Source organism: Vigna angularis, chromosome 8 (genome assembly GCF_016808095.1).
Source record: "Vigna angularis cultivar LongXiaoDou No.4 chromosome 8, ASM1680809v1, whole genome shotgun sequence".
In the NCBI taxonomy this organism is placed as follows: domain Eukaryota; kingdom Viridiplantae; phylum Streptophyta; class Magnoliopsida; order Fabales; family Fabaceae; genus Vigna; species Vigna angularis.
The window spans coordinates 32,351,886-32,369,760 of NC_068977.1; the positions used below are offsets into that span (position 1 = coordinate 32,351,886).

Consider the following 17,875-nt stretch of genomic DNA (forward strand, 5'->3'; position numbering starts at 1 on the left):
AGTCAGTTTTATTTTTAGTAACACTAGTTTATCTAAGAACTATATCTTTTTTGTAAACGTTTTGATGGATTGAAATCTAAAACATTTGTTTACGTGCATCTATAAGAATATGTATTCTTAATACTATAAGTTGTAGAAACTATATTAAAGGATGAATTCTATTTTTAGGATTGTTAGAAATTATATTTTCACAAATTTTAATTAAATTTGAACAAATTATTTTATTTTTATTTATATAACATATTTTTTCTTAAAATAATAATAAAATATTAGAAAAAGGTATTTATTATTAAAATTTATATTTAAATTCAGAATTTCATTACAGTTTTATCTAATGGATATTTCAGAACATTGGAAAAGAAAGCGACTTTAACTTCTAAACAGTCACCACAGTATCTGCCTTGCTTCCATTATCTTCTCCTCTGTTTAATGGAAAGCTAAAAGCTGAAGTGTATGTTGTTTTTATGTTGAAAGGGTTCAAATTCTAGTTCAAAACCAAAATTTCAAGAGATGAACTTTTCCAATTGAGTGAAACCATCACTCCAAACCAACCTTTAAACCAATGTTCACTAACCCTAATTTGTGACTTCTATTTTTTGATTTTGAGTTTTTGTTTTTCTTCTTACCTGTTTCACAATCAAATGCTAAGGTTAAAGCTTACCCTTTGTCTTTCTCACCCTCTTTCGTTTCACAATTTTCCTCCTTTTCTTCTTTCTTATCACCTTCATTCACACTCTCGCCCCTCATGCTTTCACAATCCCCAAGATGCCGTTACCTTGTTCAATGGCATGCTTCAAATGCATCAACCACCACCCATCATTCAGTTTAATCGCATTCTAGGATCACTTATGAGGATCAATCACTACCCTACAGTCATTTCCCTCTCTAAGCAGATGGAATCCAGTGGAATTATTCCCACCGTTTGCACTTTAACCATCCTCATCAATTGCTTTTGCCACCTCCATCAAATGGCCTCAGCTTTCTCTGTGTTCGGCAAAATTCTCAAGACGGGTCATCACCCCAATACCGTAACCTTCAACACACTCATCAATGGTCTCTGTATCAGTGGTGAGGTCAAGAAAGCACTGATCTTTCACGACAATGTGGTAGCTCAGGGAGTTCGGTTGGATCAAGTTAGTTATGGAACCTTAATCAATGGGTTATGCAAGAGTGGAGAAACCAGGGTTGCTGTGCAGTTGCTGAGAAAGATTGAAGGACGTTTGGTCATGCCTAATGTGGTAATGTACAGCTCAATCATTGATAGCCTATGCAAAGATAAACTTGTTGCTGAGGCTAATGATTTATACTCTGAAATGGTTGTCAAGGGAGTTTCTCCCAATGTCATCACTTACACTGCTTTAATGTATGGTTTCTGCATTGTGGATCAATTACACGAAGCCATTGATTTATTTAGCCAAATGGTACTGAAAAGCATCAGCCCGGATGTGTATACCTTCAATGTATTGGTTGATGCCTTCTGTAAGGAAGGAAAGTTGAAACAAGCTAAACATATGCTGGCTGTGATGGTGAAAGCTGGTGTAAAACTTAATGTTATTACCTATAATTCTTTAATGGATGGGTATTATTTAGTCAAGGATGTGAAGAGGGCCAAAGATGTATTTAACACTATGACTTTAAGGGGAGTGATTCCGGATGTTCGGAGCTACAACATCATGATTAATGGATTATGTAAGAATAAGATGGTGGATGAGGCGGTCAATATGTTTGAAGAAATGCATCAGAAAAATATTGTTCCAAATACAGTGACTTACAATTCCGTTATTGATGGTTTGTGCAAATCAGGAAAACTATCTCATGTTTGGAAGCTTATTGATGAGATGCATGATACTGGTCAACATGTTGATGTAGTCACCTACAATTGTTTGTTACATGCTTTGTGCAAAAGCCATCAGGTAGATAGGGCAATTGAACTACTCAAAAAAATTAAAGACAGTGGACTTCAGCCCACTGAGCATACATACACAATACTTATTGATGGATTTTGCAAAGGTGGAAGACTTAAGAGGGCACAAGAGATTTTCCAGAATCTTTTGATTAAAGGATATCATCTAAATGTCAGGACATATAATGTTATGATCAATGGACTTTGTAAATGGGGCTTGTTTGGTGAAGCTTTGGCCATGCTGTCAGAAATGGAAGAAAGTGGTTGCAACCCTAATGCTGTAACTTATGAAACTGTTATTTGTTATCTCTTTGATGAAAATAAAAATGATATGGCTGAGAAACTTCTTCGTGAAATGATTGCTAGAGGCTTATTGTAGGATTTAAACTAGGTGAGATCTTTTTTAGTTTTTGGCCTAAAGTTAATTGAATTTTAATGGCGATTTTATCATATTAGTGCTTCAGATATCAAACCAAGCTGAACGTGTTATGATTATTTGGTATTGGAATACGTCATCTCTTTGATTTTTAGATATGCAGGATTTGCTAATGAATAAAGGATCAAAGATTGAAGGATGGCATCTAAAAGGCATGATGGTTGAGGGCTGAATTTATATATTCAATGTAAGGTTAGATGTGAAATTTGAACATTTGTTTACCAATTTTCTCTCCTTTGTGTCTTTCGTGTAGAGAATGTTATAACATCTATGTAGAATGCAATTTTGAAGAAATTTAAAATCCAATGTCATAAGATATTTCATTATAAGAAATATGAAATTTTGGACACTTTAACCAGGTGTTTCTTTTTTTGACAAACAAGTCTTTCTAGATAAACACTCTCTTGTATTACTTGTTGTGTAAATACGTTGAATAGTACAAGAACTATTTATAGACTATTTTGTCTTGGCTCTTCAACTACATCCATTAAATACAACTACTACCTAAAACATAATTAATGAACTGTATTGCATGCCACAATCATTACTAAAAGTACTCCTAACCTTTGCAATCTCCTAAGACACTTAATTCTACCAACACTACTAAAGGCAACTAGCCACATTTAAGTTTACCCAACAAAATCTCCCCATAAACTTAAATGTCTTTGTTGTCCTTCATTCCAATCACCCTCTTGTTATTTTCGAATAGAGTGGTCGATAATGGCTTCATGAACATATCAGTAGCTTGTTCTCGACTTCCTATGTGCTCTAACGCCATGTTTCCTTCTTTCACTTGTTCTTAGATGAAGTGAAACTGAACATCAATATGCTTGCGTCTCTCATTATTTATTGGGTTCTTCGCCATTTTAGTGGTTGATTTGTTATCAACTCGAATCACAGTCCCCTTTTCCTGCTTCATCTCTAGCTTACTTAGCTTTATGAGCAAACAATATGGCAGACACTCTTGGATGCTGCAACAACTCGGCTTCGCAAGTTGGCAACATTACAATGGGATGCTTCTTTGAAAGCCAGGTGAACACTATGTTTCCCATAAAGAATACATATCTAGGTGTGCTTTTCTGGTCATCAACATCTCGACACCCGTTGAGTAGCCAACTAGTCGGTAATTATTGGTCCTTGTATACATCAAGTTTAGTGACACTGTTCCTCTCACATACCTTAAAATTCGCTTTAGTTCCAATGAGTATACTTCGGCTCCTGCACATATCGACTTGTTATTCAAACACTTAGACTTTGTTCACTTGAATGGATTTGGGGGATAGTGATTGAATGGATTTGAGAGGATTTGAAAGTAAATTTTGTTGTTGTTTATTTGAGTGGATTTGGAGGTAAATGAGAGTGGATTTGGAAGTAAAGTTTGTGAGAATTAGTGTAAGATTTGATTGATGTGACATATTAAAAAAATTTACTTCCAAATCCACTCTTACTTACCTCCAAATCCACTCAACTAAACAAAAAAAAAATTTAACTTCAAATCCTCTCAAATCCATTCAATCACTCTCTCCCAAATCCATTCAAGTAAACAAGGGCTTAGCATTGAATTGGTCTTGTATTTGTAAGATGCCTAAGACTTTTAATCAAACTTCGGTATTTTCTTGCATCAACTCGGTCTTGCTCACTATATTTTGAAAGCTTTGTGCCTGGTTCCATTGGGGTGGAAACCGGGTTGCAACTTGACATTTTAAACTTCTTCAAGACCTCTTCGACATATCTTTCATCTAGTCTTCTTATGTATAAAGCAATCCTTCACGAAATGCTCGACCTTGCCACAATTGTAGCACTTGTTTGACTTGCAGTCTTTTGTGCAATGGCCATACTTTCCACAATTAAAGCACTCTATGCTTGAGTTGCTTGACCGACCTCCTCTCCCCGACCTCAACCTTGGCCATGCCAATTTTCTTGACCAAATTGTTCTTTACCTTTTTCATATCCTCCTCTACCTCTACCACCATGACCTTGAGTGTTTTTTTGTATAAGGTGCCTTCTTCTCTTTTATGGTTTCCTTTGCCGAAAGTGCTTGATTGAGAGACTCTTCCTTCTTCTTCCTTCTCTACTGCTCATGCGCCTCAAGTGACCTAACAAAGTCTTCAATTGAGAGCATCGATAGGTCCTTATATTAGTGGGCAGTGTTTCTCCATTCCTTTCAAGTGGGTTCATCATGTCTCAGCCCGAGAGACGTACAAGGCCACTCCTTCAACCTCTTTCATCATCATGCTTTCAAGCTCGCCTTTGAGAGTTTGAAGTCTGACCTACTTTATACAATTATCCCCTTTATAAGCTTTCTCTAATATATCCCACGCTTCTTTTGAAGATTTAGCATTTGCTATGTTCTCAAAGTTGGACTCATGGACAACTCGGTACAACACGTACATGGATGCTTTGTCCTTCACTTGCAATGCTTTCAACGCAACAAGTTAGGCAATCGTCTATTCTTCAATGTCTAACGATTCTTGTGCCCATTTTCAACTACTTTCCATACTTCTTGGAAATCAAGGAGGGCCTTCGTCTATAAACTTCAGTTGTCATAGTTGATGACTTTTGTTAACTTAGGCAAGTGCATATTGTTTGCAAGGTTGGTCATCTCGCTCAAACTCTCAAACACTTTTTCTTAAGCACTTAGATACTCAGGCTCTCTAGCTCTGATGCCAATTTGTTGACAAACAAGTCTTTCTGGATAAAAACTCTCTTGTATTACTTATTGTGTAAATACATTGAGTTGTACAAGAACTATTTATAGACCCTTTTGTCTTGGCCCTTCAACTACATCCATTAAATACAACTACTGCCTAAACAATAAATTAATGAACTCTATTGCACGTCACAATCATTATTAGAAGCACTCCTAACTTTTGCAATCTCCTAAGATACTTAATTCTACCAACACTATTAAATGTAACTACCCACATTTAAGTTTACCCAACACTTTTAACCAAAATGAAGCATTGCTGATATAAAGGACATTTTAGAACTCCTTGTCTTTTCTTCTTAAAACGAAACCCAACTTCAACTTTTGCCTTCTCTGCATGAATCCATCTTTACTGTGCTTGCAATAGTAACCTTGAACTCAAACCATGGACACAATTAAATGTGAGGGATTTCCTGCTGAATTATACTTTGGTATGTGAGTTCTTCTCGATGGTTTTGATGAATAAAAGTTTAAAAGCACCCATTTTAGGATTCTCCAGACTTGCTTGTATACCTATAATTAACATTTGACCTATCATGTGTATTACTTGTAAACTTCTTTGTTTTTTTCTCTTTACATTCTTATTGCCGATTTTTTAATGATTTGGAATCAGTAGTTTAGGTTGATGCTTTGAATATAGTCACTTTGTAAATATCCCATGATATAGTGTATAGTCGATTAAGGACTGTGTTTTTTCCAAAGAAGAGAATGATAAGGCCGAGAAACTTATTCAAATGATTACTGGGAGCTATTCTAGTTTAACATAAAAAGATGGACTATGTATTGGGTTCATTGTCACTTTATTTTCATCGAAAGTCATGTATGTTATTAAGTTCATTCTCTAATTGTGATGATATTCATGGTCGTTTTTTGTGATTCTACTTCATTATTCTTTTTTCTCAATGTACCATTGTTCTGCTTCATCTGGTTTCAAGGTTTCAAGAAATTTTCAGTCGCTGCTCATTGTATTTAAATATCAACCACTGAATTGAACATGATACTTGAAATGCTTCATTTCTTAGTGTTTCAGATTTGTATAACTTTTTAATGAAGGGTCAATGAAGGATAATATTCGAAGGGGAAGATTAGCATTTGAAGGTATAATGACTGCTTGCCATTTTCAATATATTATGTAAAGGCTGGCTGTTACATATTGAATCTTGTTTACCAAATTTTATTTCTCTCTCTTGTAAGAGTTACTATTATTTTATTTCATTGATTCTAAATTCAAGATTCCATTTAAACATTCCAGCAAAGCACTGCTAAATCATTTGCTTGCATTTGGTCATTATTTAATTTTGAAAGGAAAAATTGTATATAATATTTGTCCTGTATAAATAGGACAGTTTTCAAGATGATTAAACGAAGTTGGTTATTTAGTTAGTAACATTAAATTTATTAACTCACTGCATTGTTTTTCCATAATTACAACTGTATTGAAATTATTGGGACCTAATTTTGTGAAGAGAAAATAGTAGTTTGTATAACTATCTCAATAATTTGTGGTAGTCACAAGAAAAATAATTATGTTTTTAATTTATAACATCTATTTACCAAAATGTTGTCAAGTAATAAAGGGTATCCTGGTAAAAAAAATATTATCATAAGAGAAAATTTGAAAAAAGTCTAACAAAAAAGACAAACATATTTCTCGAAAAATTGCCATGTTCGGATGGAGGTAACAGTAGGTAGAAAGGTGAATATTCTACAAATTCATTGGTTGATCTAATTGTGAGGTCATAGAATTACTTCTACGTTTCTTCCAGTATCTCCATGCCACCTGAATTCGAGTTGCTGCCAATGATCGCCAGTAAGGTGATTCATACCTGGCATAACAAAACGATCAAATGATCATGACAGAGCCATGAATTTGAAGAAAAGAAAGTGGGTTCATTACTAGTGAAAATCTCAAACTTGTGAGAATCCCAAACCTAGGAAATAGATTACCTTAGAGATCCTTGAACCCGAAGATTCCGCAAGAATCTCATGAACCGGCTTGTGACTTCTTCAAGATCTTCAGCTCGGATTGAAAATGCCTCCACATTTGTTAGGCACTTTACTGTCCTGTTGCTAAGCCACCTCTGCCCTGGAAGCCTTACTTTTTTACCATCTGCTAGTGAAAAAATGTTGATTACTTGTGTTGTTTCTCATTTAGTATTTTTGTTCATTTCCTAGTTAAGTGCGGTTAACAAGCATGTTGTCATCATACCAAGTATAGCTATACCTGTGCTTACAGAAGAAGAATGTTCAAGATACCATGTCAGAAGTTCTTCACCACAAGCATCTCCTTCAGACAAGGGAACTCCAACTCCGTCTTCTCCAATGCTCTCCAATTTTCCGCGCACAATAAAGATCATCTTCTCAATTAGACAACCTTGGGTCAAAATTAAACTTCCTTTTATGTATGTCTTCTGTCTCAGTCTCTCACAGACGGCATCCAAGATAGGTTCATCCATCAGAGTGAAAATTCGGACCTACCAACATTTTGGATCCTCAGGTATGCATACAGATTGATATTAAGTAAAAGAGTCAAATATCATTTGGATCTTGTGTATGGTGTTGGTTTGACCATAAAGATACGTGAAGCTTTTCCTTCAAAATGGATTTTAAATTTAAGTTCCATCCTTCATTTCTAGTTTCTTACGCATAGAGAGAAAAGACCCAAGGACTATAGAACTTTAAATGAGACTTTGTGGCTTTGACTTTGAACTTCATCCAATATGTTAACCACAATTCTTCTCGTAGCAATCATGATTATGGTGTTATTATAATAAAATTATTGTGGCACAAGTATTGTACTACATACTTTCTTAACAAATTTGAAGAGATGACGTCTTATGTCTCTCTGGAGATCTTCGGGCAAATTCTCAAGAATCATTTCTTCATTCACCCCTTTTGTTGCAGCCCAATTATACCGTTCAGCGCTTCGTACTTTCCTGCACAAGAAACATAATATCTATCACTTATACATTAATTGTGGTCTTAAATTTCCGGTTATATTAAACAATTATTTTGGCTCATAAGAAATGGATGATTAAAAAATATAACTAACAGTAACTTTATGTTTTTTAATCATGAATTAGACTAGCACCATGATTTTCTGTTTCTTTAAAAGTAAATGCATTGCCAATATATATATATATATATATATATATATGTATATGTATGTATATGTATGTATATGTATGTATATGTATGTATATGTATGTATTTGCTTCATGATTTTGCATATACTTATTGGAGGAAACTGGGGAAGTTTTACATACATGGAGGAATTACCAAATCGTGTACAACTAGAATACAAAAGAAAGGGGTATGGGAAGCAAAGGTTGTAATATATAACGTATAGCAGATAGTGACTCAAGGTGACAACATTTGTTGGATGCATATGCTAATCATGCTATCTATTTAAAGGTAAACTTATGTGTGTGTGTATATATATTTATTTTCTCACAAGGTATTTCAATATCGTTTGTTAAATTGGAACATTTCGTACTTTCTTAGATCTTCTGGTAAACGACGATGCCTCATCCATTGCTCAACATCGCGGCCTCTGAGTTGCATTTCTAGCCTTCTGCAAGTGTAGGTAAGAAAATATATCAAATGCATTGTAATAAAACCACACTAAAAAAAGTAACACATAGCAGTAGATAAGTTATGTGTAAACCTTCTTCCAAGACCTTGAAGAAAGTTATGTATGTTTCCAATCAGAACTGCAAAAAGCAAGAGTCCCAATCCTATAATGGCCATTGTAAAAAGGACTTCTCCCCAAAACCTGCTTGGGGTTAAACTACCAGCGAGAGTACTAATTTGCTGCATTAAACATCATGCAGGTATTATACTACAATTGGCAAGACATCAAATTATTCATGAGCTGTCACTGCAGAGGTTAAGTTACCGTTTGTTTGGTTTGGACTTTATGATATCAGAGTATTTATGTTCTAGAGTTCATTGGTTGTCTTCCTCATTCTTCTTAAAAATTCTAGCACGACATAAAGTGAGTGTGTGTTTCATCTAAGCTTTAAATCCAAAGGAGTTACCAGCCAGGTGGGTTAGAAAGTGAGAGACCAACCATGAGAAAACAGGACAGGGTTCATGGAATTTGTAAATACTACATAGGCCTTGTTAATAAGTTAACAAAGAAAAAGGGATTGCAGATGGTAACATTGTGAGACACTTTTCAATCATGTCATAATTAAAAAATTATGTTTGGCTGAAACAATTCTTCGAGACAACTTGAACGGCTTGAACACCAATCCTTAAGCACTTAACAAACAATCTAGAGAGTGAGTGTACACTTACTTTCGTTTACTCATTTGTAACATTTTTTTTGCGAGACTTATTTTCATATATCTTAGTTGTTTTTAACCATCAAAATATATGTTTGATAGCATTCTATCTGTGTAGATACTTGTTATATGAAAACTAAAAAGCTTAGTCTTCATAGATATGCCACATGCATGCATCCACATTTGCACCCAAATCAACATTCACACCTTCTTACTTGGTACTAAATGTACATAATTGCAAAAGAAGGAACAAATAAAGGAAGGAATGAGATACATACCTGGAACCCCCAAAAAAGAGAATAAATATATTTGTTAATCAAACTAGTTTCCGTGGTAAGAGGTACAACATTGACATAGATCCCATATTGGAAACCGCCGGGTGAGGAATTCAAACAAGCAATGGCGTCTGTGTTATTGTTCCATAGAGCTGATGCTTGGTCGGAATAGTTGTTTCTGATATAACCTCGTCTTCCACAATCAATGATTGTCGTGCATCTATCAATACGAGACTTTCCGCAGACATCTCGCAAGCATTGATTAACCCTCTATCAGGAAGATATACAAAAAGAGACAGTAAGATAACACCAAATTCCTGATTCTAATGGATCACTCATCTTTAAAGAATCCAAGACTATATGATAGTTGAATTTGACAATTAATATCAATAAATTAATTAGAAGGATTAAACTTTGTAGTATATACTGATATCATACTGACAAGACAGTAACACTCATTTTCTCTGTACTATGTACAATATCACTTGAAATCAGATTCATTTATGGTAATCCAGTAGTATTCTTTTTTTCTTTTTACAGTGAGGGTACAAATAATGAAATTCGGCGAGGAAGAAATTCATTCTTGTTTTCCTGCTTTTGAAAAACATTTAGCAGAATAAAAATATCATAAAACTTGTTTGGTGAATTTTGTATTGAGAGTTGAAGGAAGCTGTAGTAGTGGTTTGAAGTAAAAGTAGAGAAGTCAAGGAAACAAGTTAGAAGAGAAAAGCTAAATTATGTTTTCAAAACAAACAAATAAGCTTCAAATGTTTTTAAGTCACCTGTAGACCGAAGAGATACCAGCAAGAGCCAACAATATGGCTAGCAAGCATGAAAATGAGAAGATTTATGATGAAGTTTGCCCAAGCTGATTCAAATATAAATCCTGTTTCAGATTGTCCAATTAGCAGAGGCAGGATCCTGAATAATCTGGGAATATACTGCACAAGGATCGCTGCACGAAGAAGATTCTTTGCATAGTTTGCTCCTGATGCCCCCAAGCGGGTTGGTAGGACAAAAAACATCATTATCTGCACATATTTCATTAGCAAGGATTTTGATGAGCATATAAATAGTTGATTAATTTTTGCACATTATTAAAACACTTTCTTTCCCCTTTCACACTATAGTTAAATCTAATTTTGACTATCTTTTATGATTGTATGATCAAGATTAACTTTCTGACTTGTTAGTTGTAATGCTTCCTGTACATAGAAGGTTATATACAAATCTGATGATTTCCAAGAAATGGAAAGAAAGTATAATGCTTGTATCATAAGTCACGTTAGAAACTTGAAATGTGTACAAATGGATACCATAAAAACATGAAGTCACGATGAGAAAAATTAGTTACAGAAAAAAGAAAAAGAAAATAACTTTTCAGAAAATGAAGAAAGCTAGACAGGAAGAAATTTACCTGAGGAAGAGGAAATACAACAAACAAGTCAAAAAGAAAATAACCCTTAAGGTAATGAAGTGCAATTTTCTTGGGATGATCAACTAAATCTCCAGCACCAACCACCCTTGACTCTGGAGAAACATAGGCCAGCCTAAACTGCCAAGGGGCAACTTGATAGTTAGTATTATTAAGCTTTAAATTGTGAAAAAGCACAAAACTATACCTAAAATCTCAACAACCGTATTCAATATCCACGAACAACTTTTCTGTATCTTTTATTTTCCTTCCAATCTCCTCAATAATTACATAAGTCTCTTATTAGTTGATTCTCCACTAGATGAGTATGTAAATCACCATAACTTTCCTACATGTATATATAATGCGTTTTCTTGCTTTCCTTTTTCAGTGTGATAATTTCATTATGTGTATATAGTTGTGATGGAAAGGCTAGGAGCTCTAGACACAAGTCTCTCATGTCTTGCATTATTATATTTATAGCTTAACCAAGTTCATTGGTTACTTCATGAGATCTCCACATTGCATTATAATTTAGAGACTTAGTTAGCTCGATCGATTGAGTAAACCCAGGTTAAGATCGGCCAAGTCATTTTCGATCGAAATTAGATTGAGTTGGTTCCAACCAAAGTTCAACCGAGTCGGTTTAACTAAAGATTGATCAATTTGGTCCAACTAAAGATTGACCTAGTCCATATCTAATGAATTTAATAGTCAAGTATATTAGATCAATCTCACTTAATTTAATATCATTGACAAAGTGGATTCAATCTAATTTTAGTCCAATTTAAATTGGATTAAAAAAAATCTAAATCTTGTTAATCTAGTTAAAATAAATTTAGATTTTAATCCAGATCCATTCTAACTAGATCATCTAGATTTGGAATATAGATCCAATCCATTTTATTGGATCTAGACCTGGATATTCAAAAATCCAATCTATGCCCATATGCCCACCGCTACATGTTGCTTTTGCTACAATGCACTTGGGAAAGCTGGAAAAGATGTTTTTCATTAAGATTAGCAAGCCACACATATCAATCCTTATTCATGGCATCACACACAAATACACACTAATTCCTTGCACTCCACATCTATTAAATTGTCTTCAAAATCAAAGAGAAGTCAGTGCAAAATAATAGAGATCACAATAAATTACATAACATGGTGAATAACTATGATGCATAGATGCCATGTCCTACCACACCCATCAGTTGCCACAGAAACTTTTATTAAAAAAAATCTATGGACCATGTGTATTAGCACACTTTTTGGGAAGGTAAGTTAGTTATTGAGAAATCACCTGGAGAAGAATGTTCAAGAAATACACAGTATCATTCACTGTTCTAAGAAAAACAAGTATTTTTCTCGTATCCCAGTCGATAGCTATACATTTATCATCCTGCGTACAATGAATGGGAAAAATGTAAAGTAAATTTGCAAAATACTGTAACATGAAAATCTCAGTACTACTGATCATATAACTTAATTGATTTTTTCAATTAAATAAAAGGAAAATAATCATACCTTCTGTACATATATTAAAAACAAAAATAACGGATCCACAAAAATTGCTCCCATGCAAAAAATGGCCAAAAGCTTGTTCCATTGTTGTACAACTTTTGAGTGAGGATTCATAACTCCAGGAACACATGAAGAACAGAAAGAGAGAACTTTTCCACCAAAACCCTTGGCATCCCCATAAAGAGCACTGTGGAAGTGAAACTGTAAGCATTGAAAGCATGAATGAAAACAAGCTTAATTTTGTAGCAAAGTATACAAAAGGCAATAGAAAAGGTCACAGAAAGATCAAGAATTGTGATAGAGTAAAGTTTGTCATAGTGGCCTTCAGTAAGTGAGTGTTGAACAAACAAGGAGACAACTGAAAATTCTCAATCCACAATGCATGCATTGACTCATTGGTGGATACAGATAATTGTTGGATCTATCGAGGAGGAGGTTCACCGGAGAGACACAAACACAAATGAGATATGAGTCCAATCATATAAGGAATTGACACCACTCTCTACCCAAAATCTCAAGACAATGAGTTAATGGATCTTTCACCTTTATATACTAATCTACTTTCTCATTTCTATCTAATATGGGACTTAGACTCACTTGGATTCCCAACAATAATAACAAATTTGTTTTAAAAAAACTCCTTGTACCTTCCAAATTACATGAAAATTTTCTCTTATAATGCACAATGTATTTAAAAGGAACTTCAAAATATGAAAGTCCATGATTTATAAACAAAGGTAGTAGTTTATTACCTGGGGATCAAACACAGTGGAATCATTTGGAAGTCTTTGCATAGAGGTCTTGAAGTAAGTTGGGCAAGTAGTACAATAAGGATCGTTACATGTTCCGAGTAGCCTAGACCTCACCAAGTGTTCATTCTTTGTATCATAGTTGTTATTGCAATGATTTTCATCTTTCTCACTAAGATTACAAAATTTTTCTGTCTTGCTCTCCACTACTTTGTTTCCTTCCACAACTATAGTGTGCTTCAAAGGATTTTCAGTTCCATTGGTAACATATAGTGGCCCACTCATATGCATTAAGGATGGTTTTCTTACACTAGGAAGTCGACCAGTATGACCCACAAGACTAATTTCTCTCTCATATGACTCCATGGAGATTACAGGAATAGAAACTGATGCACTTCGTGTCCTTGATACAACCTTCCCAGACCTAGAATGTTCGTTATGTTTTGCATGTGTTTCGGATGGACTAGGCTCCCCAGTTTTTTCAAAATTAGCCATGTTTGTTGATTCTGCAAGTTTTAAGAAAATGAACAAAATAATCATTGCAGATGTTTCTGCACCATATCAGTTTTTAAATCAAACACTTCATGTCAGCTGAACTTGAAAGGGGAGAAAGTAAACCATAAACAGCCAATATTACTAGCTAACGAGTGCAGTATGAAAAGTCAAAGATTATACCATACGGAACAATGCATGTTAAGGAAGATCACAGTTAACATGAGGCAGAGTTATACAATGATAAATTTTGTGCTTCACAACAAACAATTAAGAAATTGTTGAAGTAACATGTGTACGTAAAAAAGTTCTACATCCAGTAGAAATATGCAAATTGAATATCATATACGTGAGAAGGATTAATACACCTGAAAGTTTAAAATTTTTATCCTCTGGTATTCATAATTTCTAATAGAACTAAGACTTGAAAGATTCAATCACCAGAACTAATAATAAAATCATAGAAATGCTTGTACCATGCAACCTCTCTTAATTCTATGAGACTGAACAAGAACATCTATAGGCATTTTTAGACAAACTCCTCTACAAAGACTTCAAGAAAAGAAAATGAAATGAGTTTTTCCATAAGTTAAAATTAATGCACAACTTAAGAATAATTTTTTAAAAAACTATATAAAAAAACCTCTACAAATCAGTTTATATATAAACTAGTTTTCAAATTATGAAAAACTCATTTCCTTTTTTTCTGTTATTTTTCTCTTCTACAAGTTTTTATAAAGAAGTTTGTGAATATATTTGTCTTATATATTCTTTATGTCGTTGCTCCTTCCACATGCAACTCTGCTTGTATTCGAATTAAGTTATCTAAAAGCAACACGATGAGGCACTATATATATATGATGAGAAAGGTGTGAACAGTAAGCATTAACACAGCAATACTCAAAGCATTTTCAAACTAGATGGAGTTGTTTACATGTATGAATAAAATGATGCCATTGTGTTTTGTCGAAAGCCAATACTTTGGGAAACTTCCTTGAATTCTAGAGTACTACTCCAATAATTTTACTTAAAATCTTTCTTAGTCTATCTATAACTCTAGTTATTGGAATATCCTCCATATATGCATGAATAAACAGCAATAAATAAGAAAAACAACAGAGAGTAATTTAAGACCTGACTGAAGAGAAATTCCCAGAGAAAAGTCGACCAACTATGTTTTTGTCATTGAAGTTAAAGCATGTGTTCTTGTGAGCTTGTGATTATGGGAAAAATGGAGAGGTTTGTATGTGTAAATATGAACAAAGTGTATGAGAGAGAGAGAGTTCATGACTTATAATGCAACAAAGTGAGATGTGAGTTGTAATGCAAGGACGGAGCAAGAAAACACCTTTGTTGGATGTCACTTTGTTATCAACGAAACTGCAACAAAGCCAATGAGTTAGACAATAGCTAGCAAGTATTTGGATTTTTTAAGTTTCTTTAATGCTTATGGATTTTTCAAGTTTTTTTAATGCTTATGGATTTTTCTTTGATTTAAACTGGATCCTTCAAATAAAAGTTTCTAGATTTGAATATGTTTCTATTTCTGTAAATAATTGTTTTTTACTCCTTCAAAATAACTTTCGTTTTTTAATACATGTTAGATATGATCTTTGTTATTTAAAAATATATCTTTTTAATCTTTTTTCTTGAAATAAAAATGATATATTTTTATGAATGAGAGGTCAAAATAAGACCATTTATTTTTTAGAAAATGATTTTTAATTCAATTCTTACACATATTATTTGTTTAAAATTAAAATCTATCCCCCATTATTTGTGTATGTATTGATATTGTGAAATTGATATTAAATTATAGTAAAATTTAAGCACCAAATTGAAAATTGACTGTATAGAAAAACTAAATATTTTGTTTTTATACATGTTATTTACTTTTTCTTTTTAATTTGAACTATTCAGTGAGTTATACATCTTTTAGTATTAATTACGATGATCCCTTGTGCTATTCAATTTCCTTCCCTTTTTAAACATTTCTTATTCATGGTTGCTTAGCCTATTTGTTTTTTTTTGGAATTTAGAAGAGTGCTCAATATATTTTAGAATTAATTTAAAAAAACCATTGATATACTAATCCTATTTAGTGGGAAGTAATTTTGAAATAACAGTTTAAAAAAAGAAAATAACCCAAATAAAGAAATGGTATAAAAAACAATACTACCAGTCACAACATACAGAGACCATAAACCAAATAGAACAACCAAACAGAAAATGCTTTCCTTATTTTATTTTGAAACATTTTATTTCATAATAGACAGGGATGTTTATGGAAGAGACTTATGTTTGTGGCTATTCAAAAAACTTGTTTGATAAGATTATCTGTTCAAACATCAATTCAACTCAAATAAGACCAACAGTATGTGAAACATGATAAGTTAACTCAACTTACTAGTATAACATTATAATTGTTAATAGTATAGTTTAAAAATATTCAACTAGAGTACAACAAATATATATAATCATGTTATTTTTTATGTAAATCCATTCATGCTATTATACAAACAGATTAAAGGCATCTTCAGTATCACAGGCTGAGTCAGGGAAACACGACCATGAACTTCCCTTATGACCCAATTAGCATATTTTAAATACTCACATGGTTTAAATAACATCAAATTAAAAAATAAGGACAAAACAAAAAGCAACGACCAAAGACAAAGATTAAGAGACCCAACATTCTACAGACACAAATATTAAAAAGAAAAACATTGGATAGAGAAGATAAAATGGAATGTTGAAATGCAAATATTCAAATTGTTACCTTCACAGAGGCCTAAGAGAGTTCTTCCTCCACTTTTTTCTTTTCACTTCCAAAACTTCAAATCTGTGTTTAAATATCATGAAAAAGCAAAAGGGGTGTGTGGAAACTTCACAAATCTTTCTGTGTCCACAGAAAGACGCGTTCCTCGTACCTTTTTGCAGTGTTCGAAATGCTTCTATTCTAAGTTCTGAAGTCAAAGGAAAACAAAAAAGGTAGAATGAAGAAAAAAAAGGTTAATCAGCACAGCTTGCTTTCTGTGTAGGGAATGCAGTGAGAAAAATTCCAAAGAAGTGAAAAGCTCTTTATGGCCTAATTAAATGCTATGAAAAATGAAAGCTAATTAGATACACTACTTTTTAATTACTCTCTGACTTTTGGTAAAATCTTGTCATTTTACTCTTCAATGCACGTGTAAGCTTTTGGTACATGAAATAAGAAGTTAATTAATATTTGAGATAGTTAAAAAAGCCATTTATATTTTTTGGATTTAATAACTATGTTATTTTCTTTGTTCTAAAACTTCTATAATTTTAGTATTTTATTTATAAATTATGAATCAGCTAATTTCTCAATTTTCATTGATTTTTTTTCTGTTCTTAATTCTTTTTCAAATTAATCATTTTCTCTGTTTCAATAAAAAATAATGTACTTACCAAGAGAGTTAAGTAATTTTGATATAATTATTTTAAAAGGAGACATATTTATTATTGTGATTAATTTGTGTGAAACAAATTATACTACAATAGGAAGTGATGTGTAATTTATTAATATGTTATTGTTTTAATTGATTATTAATTTACTTCTAATATAGTATATTGATGCTTGAAGTATTAATAAGGTAATAAAAGAAAATATTTAATACATCTTATCAAAGCAGAAGTTTTAAAAGAAGTGCCATGTTAGCTTCTAATACAAATACAATATTAATTAATAATTTATTGTGAATAACAACACCACAATCACAATTCTAAAAATAAATAATCAGTAAAACATTAAAGTGAATTTTTAAGGGCATAGGTAATTTAGGAAAAATATATTAATAATAATGGTTATGTAAAAAAAATAATGACTATATAATAGTCACTTTTAGTATTTAAGTAATTATTTTTTATTTTTTAATTTTAAAATATAATTAATCATAAAATATAAATATTAAATATGCATTTTCTTTATACATTATTATATATTCTTTAGTTTAAAATTATAATTAAGAATAAAATAAGAATACGAAATTTGTACTCAAGAGGAGGAATTTTTTTTTATATATCGTTATAGATAACAATGTTAAAAAGTGACAATACAATGTT

General features: G+C 32.6%; 2 protein-coding genes across 15 annotated transcripts; one reads left to right on the forward strand and one right to left on the reverse strand.

Annotated features, from left to right (window-relative positions):
- Window positions 1–370: 370 nt before the first annotated feature.
- Window positions 371–8,914, forward strand: LOC108346094 (putative pentatricopeptide repeat-containing protein At1g12700, mitochondrial). 10 transcript variants are annotated; one of them, XM_052866724.1, is made up of 4 exons: window positions 371–6,144; window positions 7,222–7,543; window positions 8,551–8,632; window positions 8,880–8,914. In XM_052866724.1, exon 1 carries the CDS (start codon window positions 642–644, stop codon window positions 2,280–2,282), a length of 1,641 nt encoding a protein of 546 aa, XP_052722684.1. In that variant the 5' UTR covers window positions 371–641; the 3' UTR covers window positions 2,283–6,144; window positions 7,222–7,543; window positions 8,551–8,632; window positions 8,880–8,914. The 10 variants fall into 10 exon arrangements, with proteins under 10 accessions (XP_052722684.1, XP_017440557.1, XP_052722688.1 ...); XM_017585068.2 differs by lacking the exons at window positions 8,551–8,632; window positions 8,880–8,914 and having other exon boundaries at window positions 371–2,531; window positions 6,069–6,144; window positions 7,222–7,668; XM_052866728.1 differs by lacking the exons at window positions 8,551–8,632; window positions 8,880–8,914 and having other exon boundaries at window positions 371–2,531; window positions 6,069–6,144; window positions 7,283–7,668.
- Window positions 6,566–16,819, reverse strand: LOC108345571 (probable cyclic nucleotide-gated ion channel 20, chloroplastic). 5 transcript variants are annotated; one of them, XM_052866715.1, is made up of 14 exons: window positions 16,569–16,819; window positions 15,138–15,169; window positions 13,301–13,803; window positions 12,552–12,749; window positions 12,328–12,426; window positions 11,028–11,165; window positions 10,393–10,641; window positions 9,614–9,880; window positions 8,714–8,859; window positions 8,543–8,620; window positions 7,853–7,982; window positions 7,271–7,520; window positions 6,994–7,159; window positions 6,566–6,872 (listed from the first exon to the last, which is right to left on the reverse strand). In XM_052866715.1, exons 3-14 carry the CDS (start codon window positions 13,790–13,792, stop codon window positions 6,752–6,754), a joined length of 2,334 nt encoding a protein of 777 aa, XP_052722675.1. In that variant the 5' UTR covers window positions 13,793–13,803; window positions 15,138–15,169; window positions 16,569–16,819; the 3' UTR covers window positions 6,566–6,751. The 5 variants fall into 5 exon arrangements, with proteins under 5 accessions (XP_052722675.1, XP_052722674.1, XP_052722676.1 ...); XM_052866714.1 differs by lacking the exon at window positions 15,138–15,169; XM_052866716.1 differs by lacking the exons at window positions 15,138–15,169; window positions 16,569–16,819 and adding an exon at window positions 14,924–15,115.
- Window positions 16,820–17,875: the final 1,056 nt, after the last annotated feature.

Coding starts and splice junctions, on each gene's coding strand:
- LOC108346094 (XM_052866724.1), top strand. CDS start 642: ATGCTAAGGTTAAAGCTTACCCTTTGTCTTTCTCACCCTCTTTCGTTT.
- LOC108345571 (XM_052866714.1), bottom strand. CDS start 13,792: ATGGCTAATTTTGAAAAAACTGGGGAGCCTAGTCCATCCGAAACACAT. Junction 12,750..13,300: donor CCACTGTGTTTGATCCCCAG/GTAATAAACTAC, acceptor CAATGCTTACAG/TTTCACTTCCACAGTGCTCT. Junction 8,860..9,613: donor CTCTTTTTTGGGGGTTCCAG/GTATGTATCTCA, acceptor TGTTTAATGCAG/CAAATTAGTACTCTCGCTGG.